The sequence below is a fragment of the Lactuca virosa genome, chromosome 6 (assembly GCF_052849685.1).
Source record: "Lactuca virosa cultivar CGN04683 chromosome 6, Lactuca_virosa_CGN04683_v6, whole genome shotgun sequence".
NCBI lineage: Eukaryota > Viridiplantae > Streptophyta > Magnoliopsida > Asterales > Asteraceae > Lactuca > Lactuca virosa.
Window position 1 is genome coordinate 196677911 of NC_136431.1, and position 22789 is coordinate 196700699.

The 22789-nt window shown below is 35.6% G+C and overlaps 2 protein-coding genes across 2 annotated transcripts; one reads left to right on the plus strand and one right to left on the minus strand.

Annotated features, from left to right (window-relative positions):
- The first annotated feature begins 13357 nt into the window (after positions 1-13357).
- On the plus strand, positions 13358-15053 carry LOC145119548 (putative WRKY transcription factor 53). The gene is made up of 3 exons (XM_079055222.1): positions 13358-13780; positions 13877-14005; positions 14311-15053. Exons 1-3 carry the CDS (start codon positions 13464-13466, stop codon positions 14867-14869), a joined length of 1005 nt encoding a protein of 334 aa, XP_078911348.1. The 5' UTR covers positions 13358-13463; the 3' UTR covers positions 14870-15053.
- On the minus strand, positions 14935-16970 carry SEH1H (Transducin/WD40 repeat-like superfamily protein). The gene is made up of 8 exons (XM_079055223.1): positions 16717-16970; positions 16370-16481; positions 16178-16278; positions 15989-16066; positions 15752-15907; positions 15561-15673; positions 15327-15453; positions 14935-15205 (listed from the first exon to the last, which is right to left on the minus strand). The coding sequence occupies exons 1-8, from the start codon at positions 16873-16875 to the stop codon at positions 15074-15076; spliced, it is 978 nt and encodes a 325-aa protein (XP_078911349.1). The 5' UTR covers positions 16876-16970; the 3' UTR covers positions 14935-15073.
- Between the last annotated feature and the right edge of the window lie 5819 nt (positions 16971-22789).

The window sequence follows — 22789 nt, forward strand, 5'->3', positions numbered from 1 at the left end:
TCGGACGGAGGTGGTCTTGCATACTACCGAGAAGATTCAGCAGGTTAGACAGCGGCTGCAGACCGCTCAGAGTCGGCAGAAATGTTACGCTGACCGACGCCGATCCGAGTTAGAGTTTTAGGTCGGTGACATGGTACTCCTGAAGGTCTCGCCCTGGAAGGGTGTGATCCGCTTCAGGAAGAGGGGAAAATTGGGTCCCCGATATATTGGGTCGTTCAGGGTCATTGCCAGGGTTGGCAAGGTGGCTTATAGACTAGAGCTGCCGGAGGAGCTTAGTCGGATCCACAGTACTTTCCACGTTTCGCAGTTACGAAATTGCATTGTGGACCCGGAGGCAGTGGTGCCACTGGATGACATTCAGATTGATGAGCGCCTGAATTATATTGAGAGGCCGATTGCTGTTTTGGAAAGGAAAGTGAAAGTCCTACGCAACAAGGAGGTTCTGTTGGTAAAGATACAATGGGAGCATCGGAGGGGATCCGAGTGGACATGGGAGTCGGAGGCTGAGATGCGGGAGCATTACCCGGAGTTATTCGCTACAGCAGACTTCAAGGACGAAGTCTAAGTCAAGTGGGGGAGAATTGTAACATCCCAACCGTCAGGTATTATTAATTTTTTTCCCATTTACACTTCATATCTAAGGTCTACTCGACGAGTTGGCGCGTGACTCGTCGAGTAGCATCGGGCCAGGACACGTCAATTAATGAGTGACTCGTCGAGTCGGCATGAAGACTCGACGAGTAGGAGCTGGCAGTGGAAACCCTAATTTTCAGGGTTTTGCACCCTATATATTTGACCATTAGCGCCTCCCACAGTCCTCTATCACCCTCTTGAGACCCAGAAACCCTAATTTCCATGAGTGAGAGCTTGGAGAGTGTTTTGGAGCTTTGGGAAGTGACTTTTGTGAAGGAAATTTGTAGATCAAGAGGCTAGCATCAAGATTTCTGTGTGGATCCAGAGTCTACTTCAGTTTGGGCACGTTTTGGAGGTAACCAGCTGTTAACTTAACCTCTTTTTCTTCTAGAATCATTCATATGTGGAAACTAGGGCTTTCTTTAGTTATTCATGAAGGGATTTTGGTATGGGAGCTAGATCTGAAGTTGAAACTTCAGATCTGAATCTCTTTTGAGTCCTAAGTCCATAAAGTTTCCAGCTTTTGCAAGAATGAGACTCTCCTATGGTGTAAAGCTCCATTAGAAGCTTAGATTGGTCATCTAGAGCCTTTAGGAGCTTGCATGCGTGTAAAGTTTGCAACTTTACGTGATAAACATGCCTTAGAAGCTTGGATCTGTAATCTGGAACCTTGGCATGGCTTGAAAAGTGTCTGCATGGATGAAGGTCCGCAAGGACTCGGCGAGTTGCATAGTCAACTCGGCGAGTCATATGAAGATGGTGATGAACTCGTCGAGTTGATGAACAAACTCGGCGAGTCCGTTGAAGATTGCCTTGAACTCGGTGAGTTGGCTAGGGTTTCTCCCAATTATTGGACACGTATGAACTCGGCGAGTTAAAGGGGAACTCGACGAGCCAATCAAGGATTTCACGACTTCTCGAGTTCAGGAAGGACTCGACGAGTCAGTGAACTGCACTCGACGAGTCAAGTCAACATGGACTGTTGACTTTGACTGTGGACTTTGAATTTGACCAAGAGTTGACCAGTTGACTTCTGGGAGTATTCTGGTAATTTGGAGATTTACGAAAAAGGGTTTTATGGTAACGGTAGGTGGTGGAGTTCGTGTTGGTGATCCGGGAGTTGAGCTTCTAGTTTCAGACGACAGTTGCGAGGTGAGTTTTCCTCACTATACTCAAGGGTCTAAGGCACCAAGGCCGGCCCTTTGGATTATTATATGGTCATGTTATCCTAGTATAATTTGTTAGATCAGTATCCTAGAGGGTAGGATAATATTATATGATATGTGGTATGATCTGTTAGATTGGCATCCTGGTAGATATGATGGTGTTATGTGCTATGTGGTAAGATCTGTTAGATCAAGTATTGTCTATAGACTGTTATGTGATTATCTATTATATGTGCACATGTTTGTTTGGCGGTTGAGGCTTATTCTAGCTCGGTGCGAAGGCCAATAGACATGGACATTCCAACCTGTAGGTTGTGGGCCGTGAGTATTCCATCCCGAGGATGATTGGACTCAGAGTATGTGGGCAAGCCAACCTGTTGGTTGTGGGCCTGGGGTATTCCAACCTGGTGGTTAATTGGACCCATAGTGTGTTGGCAATCCAACCTGTTGGTTGTGGGCCTGGGGTATTCCAACTCGATGGTTTATTGGACCCATAGTGTGCTGTTATGATTCTATGTGTATTGTTGCGGGTATGGGTATTTTGGGGGAACTCACTAAGCTCTCGGGCTTACAGTTTCAGTTTATTGTTTCAGGTACATCAGGGGATCGCGGCAAGGAGAAGGCGTGATCGTACAGCTCCTCATGTTTTGTCTATGTTTCTGGGAAAACTCTGATATTATACATTTTGAAAACAAAGTTGTAATGATTTTTAATGGTTTGAAATGTTTTTAAAAGTTTAAATTGGTTTGAATTTTTGGGTGTTACATTGGGCCTCTTCGCCTGGCCCACTCTGATATGAATCTGCTCTGGTTTCCTTTTCCCGAGGTGCTCCAAATCAATCTCTCGCTATCGAGCTCTAGCTATCATGTTCTCCAAAGTCCGACAAGCTGAAAAGATAACAACTTTCAGATATCATCTCGCAGCATATCATGGTACCTTGTCTTCTTCATCTCCTCGTCTGCGGCATATTGCGGGACCAAAAGAGCCCTCTCCCTAAACTTGGCGGTGATCTCCACCACAGTCTCAGTTGTCTGGCGAAGGTCTTGAAATTCCCTCGCCAAATGTTGCACCTCAATGGCTAGGGAAAACTCCGCCCTAAGTCGGGTAACAAACTTATCCCAAGTCATCGCCTCAATGGCTTCGCCCCCCAAAGCGAAGTCTACCTTCTTCCACTGATCTTAATCTCTTCCTTTCAGAAGACAGTAAGCAAATATGACCTTCGACCCCTCGGGGAAGAAAATCGTCCGAAAAACATTCACCATATATGATAACCACCTCCTACTAGCAATGGGGTCCATCTCCCCAAAGAACTCGAGAGCTCCACAAGAACGGAATTCGTGGAAGGAAAGAGTGCGATCCCCCACAATAGACATAATCTCAGTGCGAAACGTGCCCAGACGCTCATCCAAAAATCTCCATGATCCCCTCTTTGACCGAACCGAAGATTTTTAGTGTCTGCTTCAAAATACCGCATGTGATCTCCGACGAGATGAACTCCCGCATCCGCTCATCAATTGGCTCAGTGCCAGCACTTGAGCCTGAAACAGATCTTCCACCACGAGTGCTCATCACCATACCAAAAAGCAACCATACAATAATCAGAACATACCCAAAAACCCTAATTCACAGGCTTCCTAGATTCTTCCTAACTCCCCTCGATTCGAGTATGGATCATGTGCTTTCTGTAGTATGGGCCTAATACTACCTTCCACACCTATCTATACTTTCCTCAGGAGTTATCCTGAATCCTCTAAGTCACCTTCTCAAAACGGTACTCCAAGTACTCGCTAAACAGCACAACCAAACCTAATAAAACACTTCCTAAACTCTCCTAGGTTCCGACCTCACCCTGCCATCAGTTGCTGAAGAACTCCTACTAATTTCAGCTAGCTACTTCACGGATACAATCACATGCCATAAAGCTTAGATAATCCTTCGAGTAATAGACTCAACCCTACAACAGTTGGACTCAGACAAGATTTGCGCAATAGGGTCAAATTTATCACTCTGGGATTATTTAACCTTTGCAATATGCAACTTAACATATTTGTGAAGTAATTAGCTCACATTAATATGAGTCCCACAAAGCACAAAGCAAGCAACATTCGTGCAGTAATACTCCAAGCCACAGAATAAACAAAGAACATCCCAAGCTCACTTACTACAACCCATGATAACTTACTACAACCCATGCTAGGAACTTCTACTCTCACTGTCGGTTGCCTTATGAATGCAAATACACAATATAGGAAATATGATCTTAATCGTATACAATTCTTAAATCATACACTTAGCAATCACTTTTACCAATATAGATTCCAAATCTAGCATATCATCCAATTCTCTTAGGCTACAAGGCATCACATATCATACCAATCTATCATTCAATTACTGAAAGTATCCCTAGCCTCATCTTAGCATGCAAGCATTCATATCATATATCATATCAACATGTATGGGTATTATGGGAATCACTTACTTGAGCTTGGCTGATTGCACGCATCACACCCCTTTTTATTTATAAAAATATTTTCAGAAACTTATTTTCTTTAGAAAAATCTTTTTAGAAACTTATTTTCATTCAAAAGATTACCAATTCCTCAGTTTGAGTTCAGACATACTCGAGAGTGTGCCCGAATCCCTAAGCCAAGGCTCTGATACCAACTTGTAACGTATAGAAAATCCAACGTAAAATTTTCATTTTTAAAACAATAAAACATACAACGAGTTGTTCCAAAACCAATCAAAGTGAATATATTATTTAAACATCATAGTAATATCATTAATTGAAAATGCGAAAAACTTTGGGGGATGTTGTGCAGTCATGCCGGACCCTTCCCTTTCGAACCGAAGTACCTGAAACCATAAATATGAAACTGTAAGCACAAAGCATAGTGAGTTCCCCAAAATACCACATACCATAACATACAAGTGTCATGGCCTACCCCCGTGGTCTTTCCTTGCAATGTCGAGGGCCAAATCTCGGTCTTACATACAAGTATCAAGGGCCAAATCATGGTCTTTCATACAATTGTCAGGGTCCAGATCCTGGTATTTCATGCATGTATCACAGAGACAACTAGCATTCTACATAACAAAGTAATGGGCCGATATTGGTGCCTTTGACCCACGAATACAGTGAGAAAACTCACCTCACACTCTGAAAAAATAGCTACACCAATCACTGCTCTAAAAGCTATCTCTACCGGTCACTTATACAATTAACAGGAACCCAAATCTCAAACTATAAATCAAATTACCCAAAATGCCCTTAGGTCAAACTTAGTCAAAATCCTAGTCAAAGTCAAAAGTCAACCGAGTCGCCGGGTCAACTCAGTTGAGTACATTGGGCGTACTCAACACGTACACAGGGCGTACTACACCTTGATCAAACGTCGAGAGGTTGACCACGTATGTGCAACGTACCTTTTGGTACACCCAGCGTACACGACTGCCATCCTCCTAATCCATTAATCTCTTTCATCCAAAATCCAGATCTAACCCTTAAATGATATCCTAAACCATAAAGTTTCAAACTTTATGGTCTTGTATGGCTATTAAGTCTTCAACATCCAAAAACCCTAACTTCTTAACTTATTAAGACATCTAAGAACATGCATGGAGGAAAACTAGGGACCAAGGTCACATTTCTATGGTTCCTAATGACTCCATAATGGATAAAGTTTCCAACTTAATCCATTAAGTCCAAGTATCCAACCTTTAGATCTCAAAGGGGGAAAAAGTGCATCTTTTTTAACTTAATCCATTAAGTTTAAGTATCCAACCTTTAGATCTGAATCAATATGATGTTTAGATGGATAAAGTTTCCAACTTTATCCATAACAAGGTCACAAACTTTCAAGATCTAAAATTTATGCACTAAAGTGACCAAAAGCTCATAACACCTAAAACTAGCTAGATCTAACAAATGCATCATCAAGATTCAAGCTTTTTACCTCTAGAAGAAAGATCAAGGTGAACAAAATCTGGATGTACAAGCTCCAATGCAACCAATACTTCTTCAATGAGCTTCTTCTTCTCTAAGATGCACCAAGAACACTCCAAAGCACTCAAGACCGCCTTCTTTTGCTCACAAGGCTCAAGCTAGGGTTAGGATTTCAAGGGAGGGTGTTGGAGAGGTGGAGGCTGAGAATGAAATGGGTTTGGGGGAGTTAAGGAGCTTAAATAGGGCTCAAACCATGAAAATAGGGTTTGGGCACTAATCACATACACCCAATGTACTCCAGGTATGCCTAGTACGCCTAACATACATGTTGAGTACGCCCAGTGTACATGGCTTAACCCAAAACCGCCCTAACTTCAAACGGTCATAACTTCTTCGTTTCAACTCCGATTTCGACGATCCTTATATCGACAGAAAGGTAATGAGAAGCTCTACAATCCTTTCAAATCTCATTTTCCTTAAAACTTTCTGAACTTAAATCCACAATTCATAAAAGGACCGAACTATCACTTTACGGTTATACCCTTGGGCTACACAGCACCAACCGAACTCTTGGATCACCTAATCTACATTACCCACATCCAAAGGGGTCTAAATCTCTCTTTCCCCCAAGGCCCGAAGCCTTATGATAACTGATCATCGGGTCACGGTCCTGAATTATGAAACGATTTGAAACAGGGTGTTACACGTAGGCCCAAATTCCCGCTCCAAACCATGCATAAATGTATCATCATAATTCATCTTCGTACCATGGTAATATGTTTCTTCCTCCTCTTAATTTACGATGTCCTCCCCACTAAACCCCTCATGTGGTTTATATTTTTTTTCTGTAATACAAGGTCTACTTTAGAAGTTAAGTCAGCCACAACGCCTATTAGACACTTCATCAATGTCTTTGTGCTCGTCTTCTTCTTCTTCTTTACCAACCTTGATGATGTGTCACTTGACATATGACTTCTTTCTACTTGTGGCTATTGCGAGGAAGAAGCACTTGTCATCGTTTCAGTAGAATATGTTTCTGACTTGTACTTCTTTCTTCGAGGAGGCGAGGCAGCAAAAGGTGGTGAACTTTGTTGCTGTGGGGGAGATTCTACATGGGTAAGAGTCCAATTCACATACCGAATATAAAATGGCTCCATGATCTCCGTCTCGTTTGCCACGACAACAACATGCTGGTTGTTAGGCTGCAAAAATCAGATTGTTAGTTTAACAGGAAAAAACATCGGAATTTGTAACTATATATAATTATAATATAAAAAAACCATATCACTGACACGTTGATTATTCGACGACATTGAACCCAACATAATGGTATTTTTCTTCTCCACGGCCTCATTCGTGGCAATTCTGTCAGCATGTGAATATAATATTGTGTTGCCTCTGGGAATGTCTCCAAAATCCATATCTATGGAAAAAAAGGAAGTATGATGCTATTATATTATAAAAATGAAAGAACAACGATATTATATAGTACAAACGGAAGTACAATGCTATTATGGTATAAAAACGAAAGTATTATAACTATTCAAATTTACATTAGAAACTAACCTTAAACGAAAGTATAAAACCGAGAACGGTATACTTGTATATTTTCGTCAATTCGGGATTGGTCTGCTTAAATAGTTTAAAATTTTCTATTTTCTCAAACATTTCACGCATCAACCCTGAAGTATAGGCCCAGAAATATGTACCCCATGCAAACTTGCAATTTTCAATTTATTAATTAGAATTATTTTTGTATTTATAAACAAAATTTAGATGTAATACATGTTCCAATCATATATATTATCCGCAAGCTTGAATACAGCCGCAGGAATGCACATTTTAACATCTCGTCCGTGAAGACCTTTCAACATAAAAACAAGTTGGATAAGCATTACCGCATCTTCATCCTGAAGTTGCAGATAATTCGGAGACATAATGTACTCTTCTAAATCTCTAAGCTGCAAATGTGTATCTATAATGTCTGGGAACAACTGAGCCCGAAGATATGAATTTGACCGGCCTTTTTTTGTCATGGAGTAAGTCGAAATAAGGACCAACTCTTAACCCACTAATAAAAATATACTCCGTTTCACCAAAATCCAACATCATGCAACATTATCATGGAGTAAGTCAAAATAAGGACCAACTCTTAACCCACTAATAAAAATATACTCCGTTTCACCAAAATCCAACTGCACCCCCCGTATCTCAAACAAAAACCTCCCCGATTCAACACTTGCTGAGACCGTACTTCATGCAACATTATCAATGTACGAGTAAGAGGTCACCATGCATTCCTAAGAATCTTCCAAACGGTGAAGCTTCAAATAATGCTAGTTGCGATTGAGTTAGCCGCGAAAAATAGTCTTTAATGATCGCATCGACCTCACATTTTAAAGTTAAATCAGCTTTTTGTTCGAGATCATCGTGTTACAAAACATATACATTTAATTTAATATAAAACGTTAGTTATTGAAATAAAAACAAGGTTTTAAAATTACATAGTAAATTCGGTTAAGACAATAAATAGCAACGTACTTTCAATTTACATTAAAAAAATACCCAATTATACCATTCACATCTATTTACATTAAAAATAAATACCAACGTACTTTCAATTTACAAATTTTCAATTTTCTATTAAAGGGTTCGTTTTGAAATTAATTACTATAAAATGACAGAAAAAAAGAGGAAAATGGCAATTTTAGGTCATTCCGCGAGGAGATATGTCACTCCGCGGAGCCCCCAATGCGGAGTGAGTATCTAGCCCCTCGGCGGAATGGATCTTCACCATTTCAATTCCATTTCCGCCTATTTGTAGGTTTTGAATTCCTTATTCATACCATTTTCATCCAAAATCTAAACAATACAAAAACTGAATACATAAATCTAAAGAACGTGAAAATGGATTACCCGGGAGTCGTATCCATCCGCGAAAATGTTAGGGAACTGCCTATCCATCTGTTGTCGCCCGAAAATGTCGTCGAAAGGGTTGTTGTCCATGCGGAGGTCTACGTCGGAAGAAAGGGTTGTTGTCGATGCGGAGATGCGGAGTGCTGTCGAGGGAGCAGGGGAGACCAAAGAGGAGACCCAATTTTACAAAAGAGAAGGGATGCGGAGGGGAGAAATTACGAAAATACCCCGATTTCGCGGAGATATTTTCAGTCTGCGGAGCCCGTAGAGGGGAGCTCCGCGGAACCTATGTCTATAGCCGGAAACCGGTTTTTTCGTGTCTAAATTTTGAAATTACCCCTTAAAATATGTCTATAGCCGTCTTTTTTCCCAAATAGTAAATGTTCCACAAAGTGCGATTGTTCTCGTTTTTTCCCTAACTTCTTGCTAGATTCGTTTTCTATAATATATTTTGTTGTTTCAAAAAAATCAGATTATGTTTTAAGAAAGAATATCGTAGTTTCTTTAAACAACTTAAAATAGAGAGATCAGATAGGTATCTATTATCTGGAAAAAGATGTCAAACACATGTTGAGTGAATCCCCAAAGACCCAACGTATTTTTTGTTTAAAAGATCTTCTTGTTGTCAAATGCATCTACTTACTTCTTCTTACTTATCCCAAATATTTTGACACGATCTATTGATGCTTGCGAACTTTTTCATTTTTAACTTAATAAAAATATATAGTTACGTAATAAATAATTGAAAAGTAGTAATATTTACTTCAAGTTATTCATGAGGTTGATTATAATCTAAAACTTTTAAAGAAATATCTATTTATTAATCCAATATTGTCTATAAACTAAAAGTTAGAATTTTTATCGACGAAATTGCATACTTTCATTCAATTTAGCTCGTAATGTAAGGGGGGATATACTTTCGAAATTAATATTTATATGCATATGTTATAACATGGCAACATATGGATTTATTGGGAACTAAATTTTTTTATAGTAGAAACTCCTATCTAGGGTAGCAATTTTAGACAAGACACGACTCCAACATGTAAATAAGCGGGTTTATGTTAGAAATTTCAGCCCGTTTAATTAAACAGTTGACACAACGATACAAAAATTAAACAAGTAAGGTTAGGGTCCAAAATTTCAACACGAAGATAGCCCATTTATTTATATGCAACTTCTTTTAATCTTTTAGGTAAAGTGAAATGTAAAAGAAAACTTTGGACTGAGTCGTTTTGTAATGTGGAAGCCACTAATTAGCCGTCACAGTCAATACTTATTATTTTTAGTTTTTCAATTTTTCATTAATATCTCATACTCCACAATCTCATTTGTCGCCTTCCGTTTGTCTTCCCTCTTTTAAACTTAGACTATGTTTGACGTACTAACTGAAAAGCTAGCTCTTAGCTGAAAAGTTAGTTGATAGCTGAAAAGCTAGTTGCTATATGAAAAACTAGTTGATAATTGAAAAGATATCCGATAAAATTTGACGTTTGGTAAAACTAGCTGAAAAGCTAGTTGAAAGATATTAAATAACATAAAAGGACATTTAAAAAAATATGTTTTCTATAATTAATTAAGGGAATATTCGGAAAATTTTGAAAAAACTTCTGAAAAGCTAGTTTAAGTAACTTTTTAAAAGGTTAGCTTATAAGCTACTTTTTGGCTTGTCAAACATGACAACTTAAAAAAACTCAAAAAAAAAAACTAGCTGTGGCGCGCCAAACACAGCCTTATTGTGAAGCTCCACCCTCCGCCTCCCACATTACAACTCTTTTAAACTTATTGTCGCATTCCGTGTGTTTTTCACTTTTTTTTAAATCTTTTTACCACCTCTCCAATTCCTACTCTTTCAGCATGTTCAGTGTTTCAATCTAGCAAGACACGACGTATCTACATGGTCTAAACCCTAAACCCTATACGGCTATAACCGATATGAAAATAAACGGGTTGATACGACACAAAACGATAATTAAACGGGACGGGTTCAACTCAACCTATCTCAACTCGTTTCAGTTTCAACTCGACACGACACGTTTGGCATCCCTACAGTCATCACAAAACCTTAACTCTTAAGGTTGAGGATTGTAGACATATGATCTAGATTTAGGAGTAGAATGATTATAAGTTAGCTGTTTTTTTCTATAACATATATTTTAGAATCTTATGTCACCATTTCTAGAAACAAAATCATCTAAACATTACATTACGTACATTTTGGCTTTCTTTATTTTGTTTTGGGATGGTGGGAGTTTCATATTTGTTGTAAGAGGTCAACGAACGAGAGTATAAGAGGAACGTGGACGATTGACACGCTGTAATAGTGTAATTAGTGTCCAATAAAACACGGAATTAATTACATAAAGTCAGACTTATTATTATAATTACTCTTTAATCACTATTTAGTCCCTAATAATTCAAATATTTTTTTTTTCTCAACTGGCAAAAGAGAAATATGTTTTAAAAGAAAGCTGAATTCAAAACAGTATTTAAGAATAAAATCAGTCCATATCAGGAAAATCGAATTTCATAAACTACGAAAACAAGAAGTTTTGTCATACACTACTTTGTAATCATCTTTTATTATTATAAAGTAAATATAGGTATATAAAACAAAATCGTTATTAAAAGAGGCCTAAATTTTTTAAAATATATAAAGGCATAAAACAGAACATGGATTTGCAAAACTATAAACTATAGTTTGACCTCACTAGAGCTTCATACTCTTTTTTTATTCATCCACTACCAAAATACCACGTGGCTTTGAGAGAGAGAGAGAGAGAGAGAGAGAGAGAGAGAGAGAGAGAGAGAGAGAGAGAGAGAGTTGAAATGGTCAGCTCAAATATTGTTCTGTAAAGAGGGAGAAAAGAAAAGGGAGTGAATCTTTTCTGTAGAACTTTGAATTGGTCAGCAAACACTTTCTTGCATTATTACTCAACTGTACTAGCTCAAAGTGTAAGTTCTATACATTCAGGGTTTGAAACGGAACTTCTTATAATAGTGTCAAGGAATTGTAAATTAAGTCCCTTAGTTTTATGCTTTCCTTTATTAGACACTGATTCAAAATCATGAAATCCTTCGACATTTATTTCAGATACTTCAAATCAAAACATATAATAAAAGAATCTTATGCGCACCGCACCCATTATAAAAGCAACACCAACGGCAAAAGAATCTAGAATCACATTCGAAATAGGGTAAGGGGGGAGTTAGTTGTCTAATGTCGTGTTTAGTACTGTAAAAGAACTAAACGTTCGGCGAACTATCTGTGAACTGTTCTGCGAGATCAAGTTCGTTTATGTTTGTTTATTTAATAAATAAACGAACATAAACACAGCTTCTTGTTCATTTAGTTAAATGAACGAACATGAACAACATTTTCGTTCGTTCAATTATGTTCGTTTATTTAAGTTCTTTTTATGTTTATATATATATATATATATATATATATATATATATATATATATATATATATTCAGTTGTGTTTAATTACATTATTATATTATATGTTCGTTTATGTTCATATATGTTTATTTATCTACGTTTGTTTATGTTCGTTTGTTTATATTGGTTTACCATTTTCACGAACATAAGCGAACGAACATGAACAATTTAATTTGTTAAACGAACGAACATGAACAAGAAAACTCGTTCGTATATTTGTTTGTGTTCGTTCATTTGTTCGGTTAACTTGAACAAACGAACATAAACAAACTCTTGTTCTTGTTCATTTAGTTCGTTTACAGCCCTAATCGTGTTGCACTGATAAGTGGAGCAATTACTTCTCACAGAAGATGTCTGACATATAATTCGCAAACCTGTAAATGGGGGCAATCATTTCCCTACTCGGTAGTAGAATGACTGCTTTAAAAACCATTTTTCCGATTACCACCTTTAATACCAAGACAAAATCTGTAAAAGTACAATGTATTTTATAATTTTATCGATTTAGTCATTGAAAACTATTGTAAATTGCAATTACTCAATTTTAACCGTTTGATTATTATTATAATAACCATAAAAAAATCAATATATAGATCAATAAAATAGTAAAACTAAGGTTATAATAGTTTAAAACTACATAAAATAAAGCACAACATTAGCCCAAAAACAAGGGGAAAAAAACATTTTAGAGGCATTGATTATTACTATTAAAGAAATGGGTTTGCTCTACCATCATAATTTATTTTACGGGTTAATATCACAAATAAATAACGAATTATTTGTATTTTGTTTTTTACAAAAAATTCATTGTTATTAAAAAGTACCATAAATGGTAAGGAACTGTTTTTTTCTTCTCAAAATACCATTGAAATAATAGTATTTTATAAATAGAAAGTTCAGGTTACTTACCTTTGATAACATTTTCTTAAAACAATTGTATTTAACAAAAACAAATTGTTTCCATTTATTACATTAATCCAAAAAGAAACTACAAAAAATAGAATCTTAAAGTGTACACGTGGTCTCTAAATGTAAGAACAGAAAGAGTTTGTGGGCGTTTCCATAAAACTCATAAAGTAAAGGGGGTAAACATGTAAATTAATTTGATTTGAATCAGTCAGCAGCAATAGCATCAAAGACCAGTCCATTTCCGAAAGACAAAAAAAACACTTAACACGGTTTCTCAGTCAACCTTCAACATCATCTTCTCAGCTTTAAATCCTTAAAATCGTCTCATTCTCTCATCACCTTCTCAAACACACACACCTCATCTCCCTCTCTCCTTCCCCTCTCATGAACAACTAGCATTTTGACTTTTCAGTTTGTACACCTTGCATCATAACTTGTACATTACAGATATGGAAAATGTTTACATCATCAATGAGCTAACACAAGGGATGGAACTGGCTAGGCAGCTCAAAGCCATTCTGAGCTCAAACTGTTCCCCTGAATCAAAACACAATTTGATTCAAGGGATCATCGCTTCTTACAACAGAGCGTTGTTGATCATCAACAGCGCTCAGTCTGAGCTCCCGGCACTAGCGGCACAACCGGTGTCAGTGTCGGTGCTCAGCCAGCCTGAGTCGCCGGTTTCCATCGATGGAAGCCCACAAAGCGGGGATTTCAATCAAGGTTTTGATAATTTCCACGATCAGAAAGTCGTATCCAAGAAAAGGTATAAAAAAAATTATATATTTTTCGACTACTATGTTTTAGTAGTGTGTGTAATTTGGTGCAAAATTATAATCTTTTTTCTTGATTTATGTTGCAGAAAGGCAATGCTGACGTGGAAAAACCAAATCAGAATCTCCACTGACAACGGTTTGGAGGGAAACTCTGATGACGGTTATAGTTGGAGGAAGTATGGGCAAAAAGACATTTTGGGTGCTAAATTTCCTAGGTTAGACATTCTTTCTTTCTTTTTATCCTTTGCCTTTAGGTGGGACCCACTTGATTTATATTTTTACCTGTTTTTCAAATGATACGATATATATCAAATGAGAACGTTTTTTAGTCCTATTTTTTTTACGGACAAAAGGTTATAATTTTGATCTGATTACATCAGTTTTCTTCTGTCCCATCATTTTTTTGATGGAAGAGAAGATTACAAAGTTATATATTTTTTCCTATTGGCATCGTACAGATATCGATCATAGAATTCAAAAAATCATATTTTAATATCGGTTTTTTATTAAATATTTGCAGAAGCTATTATAGATGTACGTATCGATACGTTCATAACTGCATGGCAAGAAAACAAGTGCAAAGAACAGACGAAGACCCGACAGTTTTTGAAATCACATACAGAGGCAAGCACAGCTGCAACAACTCAGCCACCACCGCCACCACCACCGCCGCCGCTCATCCAGTGGTGCCGCCGCAATCACCTGAAAACCACCAACCACCACCACCAAAATCCGGCGAGATGCTATCAAATCTTCGAGAAAATCTCAGAGTTAGCACATCAGATTTGGATGCCATGGTTCCATGTTCATTTTCCTTCCCTTCATCATCATTCGGATGCATAGAAAACTACCAACAATTTCATTTCACAAGTGAAGCCGATCACAATTTTTCACAAGCTGCCAATTCCGGGTCTAACTACTTCCCGGAATGGAATCACGAATTCCATCATCACGATGATTCCAATCTCTCGGGAATCATTTCCACCACTACTTCAGCGACAAATTCCCCGTTGGTTTTCACTGATTCACACGATTTTAACCCAAATTTTCCATTTAATAACTCAGGTTTTTTTATTTAATAGGTAATAGGTAACTCTTAAAAAAAATAAAGAAAAAAAAATAGCATTAAATTTTGCAGATAGCATCAAATCAATAAACTAGTTAAGCATACAAAATAATGCTTGTACAAATAGAAATGTAAGATTTAAGATTAAGAGCCATTCAAGATCTAGAAATAATATATGGTATCACATTTGTTCACAATGAAGGGTATTTTGGTAATTTTATGTGGTAAGTTCGATGATTGCTTGTTCATGCCAAACTCCATTAAGATTTGATTGCCATAATCTCACCCTCCCATCACTCCCGGTGGTTGCCAGTGTCATTCCACTCATGTCCCATTCCATTTGCCACACCTAAGACAAAAAGAGACAATAAATAACAACATACTTTCATATATTTGTTTATTATAATTTATAGCATTGTACTTTTATAATAAATAACTAAAGAAAAGTACATTGCTAAAAGAATACATACCTGATTGTTATGGCAAGGGAATGTGGCAACCTTTTCAACTGAAAGCCTTCCATCAATATCAGGGTCTGAAGCCATTTGCCATATTGAAATGCTCTTTAAAGTTGCAACAGCCATCAACTCATATGGTCTAATTGTTTACAAGTTTAAAAGAAACAAATTAGTAAAACAAGATTATAACTTTTTAAATTTTAAGATCTCATTTTTTTATATAAAATAAAAACAAAGGCTAATTACCTTCCAATGTTGGAAGCCCATGCCACAGCGTATACTTGATCACCTTTATCATCAGTGTCTGCTAGTTCAGCAACTGGAAGCCATCTTTGATGATCTTGGTCAAACTCCCATACCTGAAAATATTGACCAGTTAGAGAAAAAAAAATCATTTCTAATAAAATGATTAGAATTACATGATTAAGTAAGCATACTTTGGGTGAATTTAGTTGTGGGGTATCTGAATTGAGACCCAATAGAAAACTTGCAGGACATGTGTCGCTTCTTTGTGGGTTCCATGAAATAGATGCAGACAAACATGATGCTTTTCCAAATTTCGTTACTGAATCTGTAACATTCTGTAATTCAGCCTAGAAAAGGAAAAAAAAAAAAGGATACATGTTTCTGTAAGAACAAGAAGAAACAAGGAAGAATAACAGAATCAGAATCACCTGAAGTTGCCAGTTCTTCAGGTCCATTGGATCTAAAATCTCATAGACTTTTACAATGCCATTTGAATAAGCAACTGTCTAGAATGGAGATGTAAAGTTTGATAGGATTAAAGATTAAGGAGATAACTTAACTGTAAATTTAACTGATTTTTCAATATGAATATTTGGACACCAGAATACTTAACTCACCAGTTTCAAACTCGAATGGGAGTTCCCAAATTGAGCATCTAGAACTTGATCCATGGATCCTCCAAAGGTTTTGCATTGCTTCCATTGAACACGCTCACTGTCTAATGGAGATAAGGTTGAGAAAAACATTTTGTAAATAGTTTCAGCAAACAGGGGCAGTAGATCTAGGAGAACATATTGCAGATTGCATACCTTCTGCTAGCTCTTCCCAGATTGACAAACTTCCATTCGAACATATACACGCAATTGCATCACCGTACTCGGGAGGAACCCATAAAACTTTTACAATGCTTCCCTCGCTAACCTAAAATTCGATTTGTTAACATGTGAGCAATCACAATTGAGCATAAGAACTACGCAAATGCATTGTTGTTTTCCTAAATAAACGATTTAATCTCCAATGGCTAATTGAATAGCTCTTTTCCACCGGGTTGATATGTCGAATCCGGATCGTTACGAATTTTCGTCACAGTGTAAGGTACAAAATTTACGGGAAAACTGGAAATGGAGATATAAGAAATGGGAATCGAAATATTAACCTTGAATTTAAAAGTGGAGGTGAAGGAGGAAGAAGCTGGATCACTAGTGTCGTAGATAGCTATTGATCCATCGATCATACCAGTGGACAATCTTTGGCCACAGTAGTTCCATGAAGAGCATATTGCCCCTTTATCTAAAGTTGCTACTGATTTCTCCATGAAATTAACTTTCTAGGGTTTCTCTATTTCTTGATTAGCCCCAATATTTTTGAGGTTTTAGGGTTTTAGTTCGAGCGTTCGTTTGCATTTGTGGGTTCCTAAATTACAGAAATGCCCCTGTGAACCTTCTTTTCGAAATAAGTAGATCATATATTATTGACCTCTAATCAAAATAATTTTTAATATTAACTATTTTATTGGAAAAACACACATATTAATTGATCTCTTATCAAAATAAGTATTCTATCCAGAATAGTCATTCCGGAGCTGACTAAAACGGGTCAAGTATATTATTGTAGTTCAATGTTATATATATATGGGGCCTACCTCCAAACAACCGGAATAACCATTTAGGAAAGTGAATTTTCGTAGCTTTTGCTACCGGCATTTCGGAAAAAAGTTTTTTAAGCTTATAAACTATGGATTCAACAAACCAGATAAGTTCTAATCATTAACTTACCTGCATTTTACATACAACTTTATTTTACAGTTGTATGTATTCTGGAATGCATACAACATTTACAGAATACGAAAAACTAATCTAAAATATCTATTTTTTTTTAATGTTTTACATGTATAACAACCATATAAGTACCTTACAATGTGTTTAACACCATTTTTTTGTGAAGAAATAAGTGTACATTAGTCATTACAGGTGATTCCGGAATGGTAGTCTTACTCCAGAATACGAAGAACGAAGTCTGAAATACGAAGATCAATTCCGGAATGACACTTCGGAATAATGATTCAATATTTGTTTAATTTTATTTCGGATATTTTTAAATTGATTTTGATATTTGTTTGCGTTAACATATTAGTCGAAGATCAATTTGCGTGGTTGTTGTTAAAAAAATATGGGTTTTACGGACGAAGAAATAGTATTGTGTCTAATAAAGGTAAAATCAAATTAAAAACATTTGTTATAAATATTTTGTATTTTATGGTAATATATTAAAATGATGTTGGAATTTTTTTTTGCAGATAAAAAAACAAAATTTTGAAAAAAAAAATTGTAAACCACCAAAGCGCCTATAAAATTAAGAAAGAAATCAGAAAGGATGTTTAAACTTGAATTGAAAATAGATATAACTTCGAAAGATGAGACCATAACAAGTTCAGACAAACATGTTATTTTAGACTAGTTGTGAATTTATAATTTTTGTTATGGATACGTTTTTGCAAGTTGGTTTTAATTTTGGAACATCTTTTTTTAATACGTATTTTTAATATTTTTTTAATTTCAGACTCCTACATCCAATGACTCGATTGTTGAGGATGCGTTACCAATATAATATGAAATACTACGTCTTGAAGACGAGCAACAACGTCTTATTGATACGACTACATTAGAAATGATTCATGATTATCAACGTACGAAATAACGAATGGTGATACTGGAAATCTCATTACCGCCTTCTGCGGTTGAGGAGCATAGAAAACTAGCATCGTATAATATGCAAATGCTCCTCATTACGATGTAAAATATACGACAATTTGTGAAGACAATTGACATCATCGAAAAAGCATGTAGGATAAGTGCACAATAGAAGAACGTGTGCAAATGACCGATAATGGGATCAGCTTAATTGAAACCTACTTGAAATTATTTGAAAATCATGTAGACACTGCTAGTTTGCACCGAATGCAAGCTCCCATTATCCTAGAAATGTATTCTAATTTTAAATATTGTAAAGTCATTTCAAAGTTAATTATGTAAAAGAAATGGTAGGGTTTTCTAAAATGGAAATGAGTTTCATTAACATTAGTTAAATGATCGTTACAAAAGCTAGTACATACTTATATTGGTTTCCACAAATTAAGAAATTGTAAGGGATACATATTTTGTTCGCGATCAATAAAATCTTCTTTAATTCTAACAACATATGTTAGACGATGACCGTCATATCTTTGATGACTTCTCAACTTCTTTGACTTTTTCAAAGTTTCAACAACCCATTTTTCTTTTTCATTTACTTGTTCCGCTAGATCGTCTGCACGTTGATTGAGTGTCAACTTATTTCAGAGTCCCTTTCGTTGGCTTCTTCGGTGGCCGTCATATCTTTGAAAATGTCATTAGGCATTTTATTCGGGAGTGAGAAATATGGGCCTTCCGAAAACGGGTTAATATCCAAACAAACATATCAATCTTCTTCTTTACAATGTCAAACACCAAATTCAGATGTACTCATTCTCAAGTTTTTACTTTGCTAATATACTACGTTTACGATGTATGGTAGTTGCATATTAATAGTGTGAAGTTGTAAGAAATTATAGTGTGTATGGAATGTCTGTCCGGAACGGTGTGTCCGGAATTTATCTTTGGAATTTATGCATGTGACTATGTGTCTGGAATGTGTGTACGTGACTCCAAAATGTCAGGAATCTATAACATGCATGATGGATTTGACTTGGCATGAATGATTGATTTGACTTCTAGAATATCAGTCCGGAATGTCATTTCAGAATTATAGTAAATCCAAATGAACCACTATAAATAAGAGATGAGAATTGAAGAACATTTACAACTCCGAATAGCAATAAATCAACCCCAAACATGGACTACACTAGAAGAGATCACACTCGTTCAACCTTGGATAATCATTGAGGACGATATGGTTTTCATCAGTCTCCCACATCTGAAGTATGAATCACGTTGGGTCCGCTTGAAATATATGTTTCACTATGAGTTATATTGTAGAGAGTATCAAACATAAGAAGAAGTGAAGATTAAGTTTAAAGACATAAGATGAAAGGTGAAGACGTTTATCAAAATTTATCACAAAACTGACAACGAATTATTGGATGAAGATGAAGAAGTAATTTTGCAGCTAGCAAGGGTGGAATACAAAAATAAAATAATGGGGTTGATTTTCCATACGAACATGCTTGAAATCTTTAAAAAGATGTCTCGTATTTGTAAATTATGTAATTTGTTGTTTGTAAGTTAAATAAGGTTATGGTATTTATAAATTATGTTTTTTTTTCTTTGTAATATGTAAAAAATATTAGGGCAATGATAATTTTCATCAGTCAATCCAAATCAATAATAAACATAATTAATTGTGATAAAAATAAATACATGGTTACATTGGGATTAAAATGATCATCCATGGGTCTGGTATTTCATATTCAAATGGAGGGGGAACATGATGCACATTTTGCATCTGGTATGTAGTTCAAAACACATCAACCCGATAATATATCTAAACCATATGGTTTAATTCTATGATGTTTGAATAATGTGATGTCGCAATAGCATGACTACATGCTATATCGAGATTGCGCCATTTCCCACATGAACATGTGTGGCGGTTCAGATCTACAACACAAATTGTTTTAAAATAAAAAACTTAAAAAATGTCAGACGAGATCTTAGGGAGGATCTTTGTTGCTTGCCACCGAACAAACTTTGGCATCCTCCTGTGAAGCACCATCTCTTCATAAGGGGTTAGTATGCTAGTCAACCTCTTTGAAAAATAAATATTATCATTTATGGTATTTTTACAAGTAAATAATAATTTAGTATTTTAAAGTATTTTTACCTCCCATGAGGTTGTGTTTAACAAAAGTTCGTTGAATGTAGTCACGAATTACCTCAGTAAGATTTATTATTGGTACATTACATTGATTACTGATAACACCAGGTGGAATTGTGAAATATCAATATTGAGTACATTCGAATGGATGTTAGGTTAATAGGGTCTTGCCCATTTCACATGACTGATGCTGGCAAGCACCTCACGTGCATCATGGGTTAGCTGACAGAAGGTTTCTTAAAAATCAGATATAGTATATGATTTGCATATATGGAAAAACAAATGTTCCAATTTTTTATTTCTACTAACTCTTGTTCACAAATACATGAACACACTCTTACAACAATACCCATGATAATAATCGAGGAATACCTAACCTATGCAGTAACTAATAACATCGTCCATATTGGTTATAAATGATACTTCCCTAGCATCTCTGAGAACTTCCTTCAACCTCATCAGGAACCAGGTACAAGAGTCAACATTATTTGTCATGTCGATACCAAATGCTATAAGCATAGTCAGGTTGTTTCTGTTCAATAGCAATTGATATGAACATTGTCTTTAGGTAGTCTCTTCTTAGACGGGCACTACATATGATGACATACATCAAACAACCTATGAATGCATGGAGTTGTGTTTTTTTGGAAAAATAAACAATTAGTTGTAGAAACGTTATAAATTTTAAAGAAACAATTAAAATATGGAGCAAAATAATTTTACCACACATCCAATAGCCACAAAACATAGTTGGAAACGATCCACCACATCAATGTTGATGTTTGTGTAACTATGAGGGTTGCTCTGTCGAATGTTGTGTGGGTAAACAAGCATGTTGGTAAAGTTTTCTTCATGCTCACTGTTTGAGAAACTCATATTGAAGTAGTTATAGTAGATAATGACAAATGATCCAAAGTAAGTGGCTAACTACATGGGATACCATTTATATACAGGGGACGAAAAATGTTGTTTTGGGGTCCTGAATGTGTGTCCGTGATTCTGAAATGTCACATCTATGTATGATATTGACGATTGTACTCCAAAATTAACTTTGTCAGTCCGGAATGTACGGAGATAGATTTCTGAATCCAAGCTTCGGAATGAACACTGCTACTCTAGAAAGCTATATTCCAAAGATTGTGGTCATTTTTCAAAGAAAAAATATAATTTTTATTGTTATTAAAATAAACATTTATATGGGTTAGATTACTCAATTTCCCTTAATTTATTTGTTGGAAAAAGACACACATGTTGACCTCTTATCAAAATAGATTTTTATATTAATTTCTTTGTTGATAAAACATGCATTAATTTTTGAGAAATCTGTAAATTTGGTTGTAAGTGTTTTTTTTTCTGGGTTTTGGTCTTTTATGATTCAAAAATTACAAATATAGTGTTTATCAACAGATTTTATTATGACTTTAGTCTTTAAAGATAACTTTGTTATCTTCCATTCGTTAACTTGTCATGCGTATCCCTCATATGTAGGTATTTTTAGAGTTGGAAAAAATTGACCCAACTTACTAACCCAACACAAAATTAGCATATTGGGTTGAAATTTTCAACTCATTTAGGTTAAATAGGTCAACCCGTCTAACCCATTTAATTAAATAGGTTGGGTTAGGTAAAAATTATCAACTCATTCTCAACCCACCAACCCATTTAACTTTAATATATATATATATATATATATATATATTTAATTTAATAAATATTTAAATATTACCGTGTATTAATCTAAGTATTAATTTATAAATTACAATGTTGTATTGTTATTTATTTTTTTTAAAATGCAATCCTAATTCTTACATTTTTTCTTTGCGCCAACAACACTAGTCAATCTTCAAAATTATTTCGAAATTATATATCTTTAATGTTATTTGAACAATTTCTTTGTATTTGAGAATTGAGATTGTGCTTTTATTATACTTTCAAAGTTTATTTAAGTTTAGAACTATTTTAAGTGGTGTAATCTTTAGTTAATTTATTTACTTTTTTATTTTAAATGATTTAACTCAGGTTTAACCCATTTATTTAATAGGTTGGGTTGGAAGTTACATAAACAAGTCAACCCGATGACAATCCATTTTCTGAAAGGTTGGGTTGGGTTGAAAATATCAACTTATTTAAATAAAAAGGTTGGGTTGGATTGAATATTCAACCCAATTAATAAATGAGTTAAACTCGAACCCAACTCAGATCGACTCATTGTCAACTCTAAGTATTTTAGTCACTTTACATTCCAACAAACCACATGGACCAAATTTGTAATTTTTTCCTTAAAAAAATTGTATGGAATAAAAAATTAAGTCAAATTTAGGTCAAATTTTTATACTATTAATATTTAGAATTAAAATACTTATTTATTATTTATATTT

Excerpts from the sequence above, each read along its gene's own strand:
- LOC145119548 (XM_079055222.1), top strand. The coding sequence starts at position 13,464 with ATGGAAAATGTTTACATCATCAATGAGCTAACACAAGGGATGGAACTG. Across the intron at positions 13,781-13,876 it reads AAAGTCGTATCCAAGAAAAG|AAAGGCAATGCTGACGTGGA; the intron begins GTATAAAAAAAA and ends TTTATGTTGCAG. Across the intron at positions 14,006-14,310 it reads TTGGGTGCTAAATTTCCTAG|AAGCTATTATAGATGTACGT; the intron begins GTTAGACATTCT and ends AAATATTTGCAG.
- SEH1H (XM_079055223.1), bottom strand. The coding sequence starts at position 16,875 with ATGGAGAAATCAGTAGCAACTTTAGATAAAGGGGCAATATGCTCTTCA. Across the intron at positions 16,067-16,177 it reads CCCATTCGAGTTTGAAACTG|ACAGTTGCTTATTCAAATGG; the intron begins GTGAGTTAAGTA and ends TCTCCATTCTAG. Across the intron at positions 15,908-15,988 it reads TGAAGAACTGGCAACTTCAG|GCTGAATTACAGAATGTTAC; the intron begins GTGATTCTGATT and ends TTCCTTTTCTAG.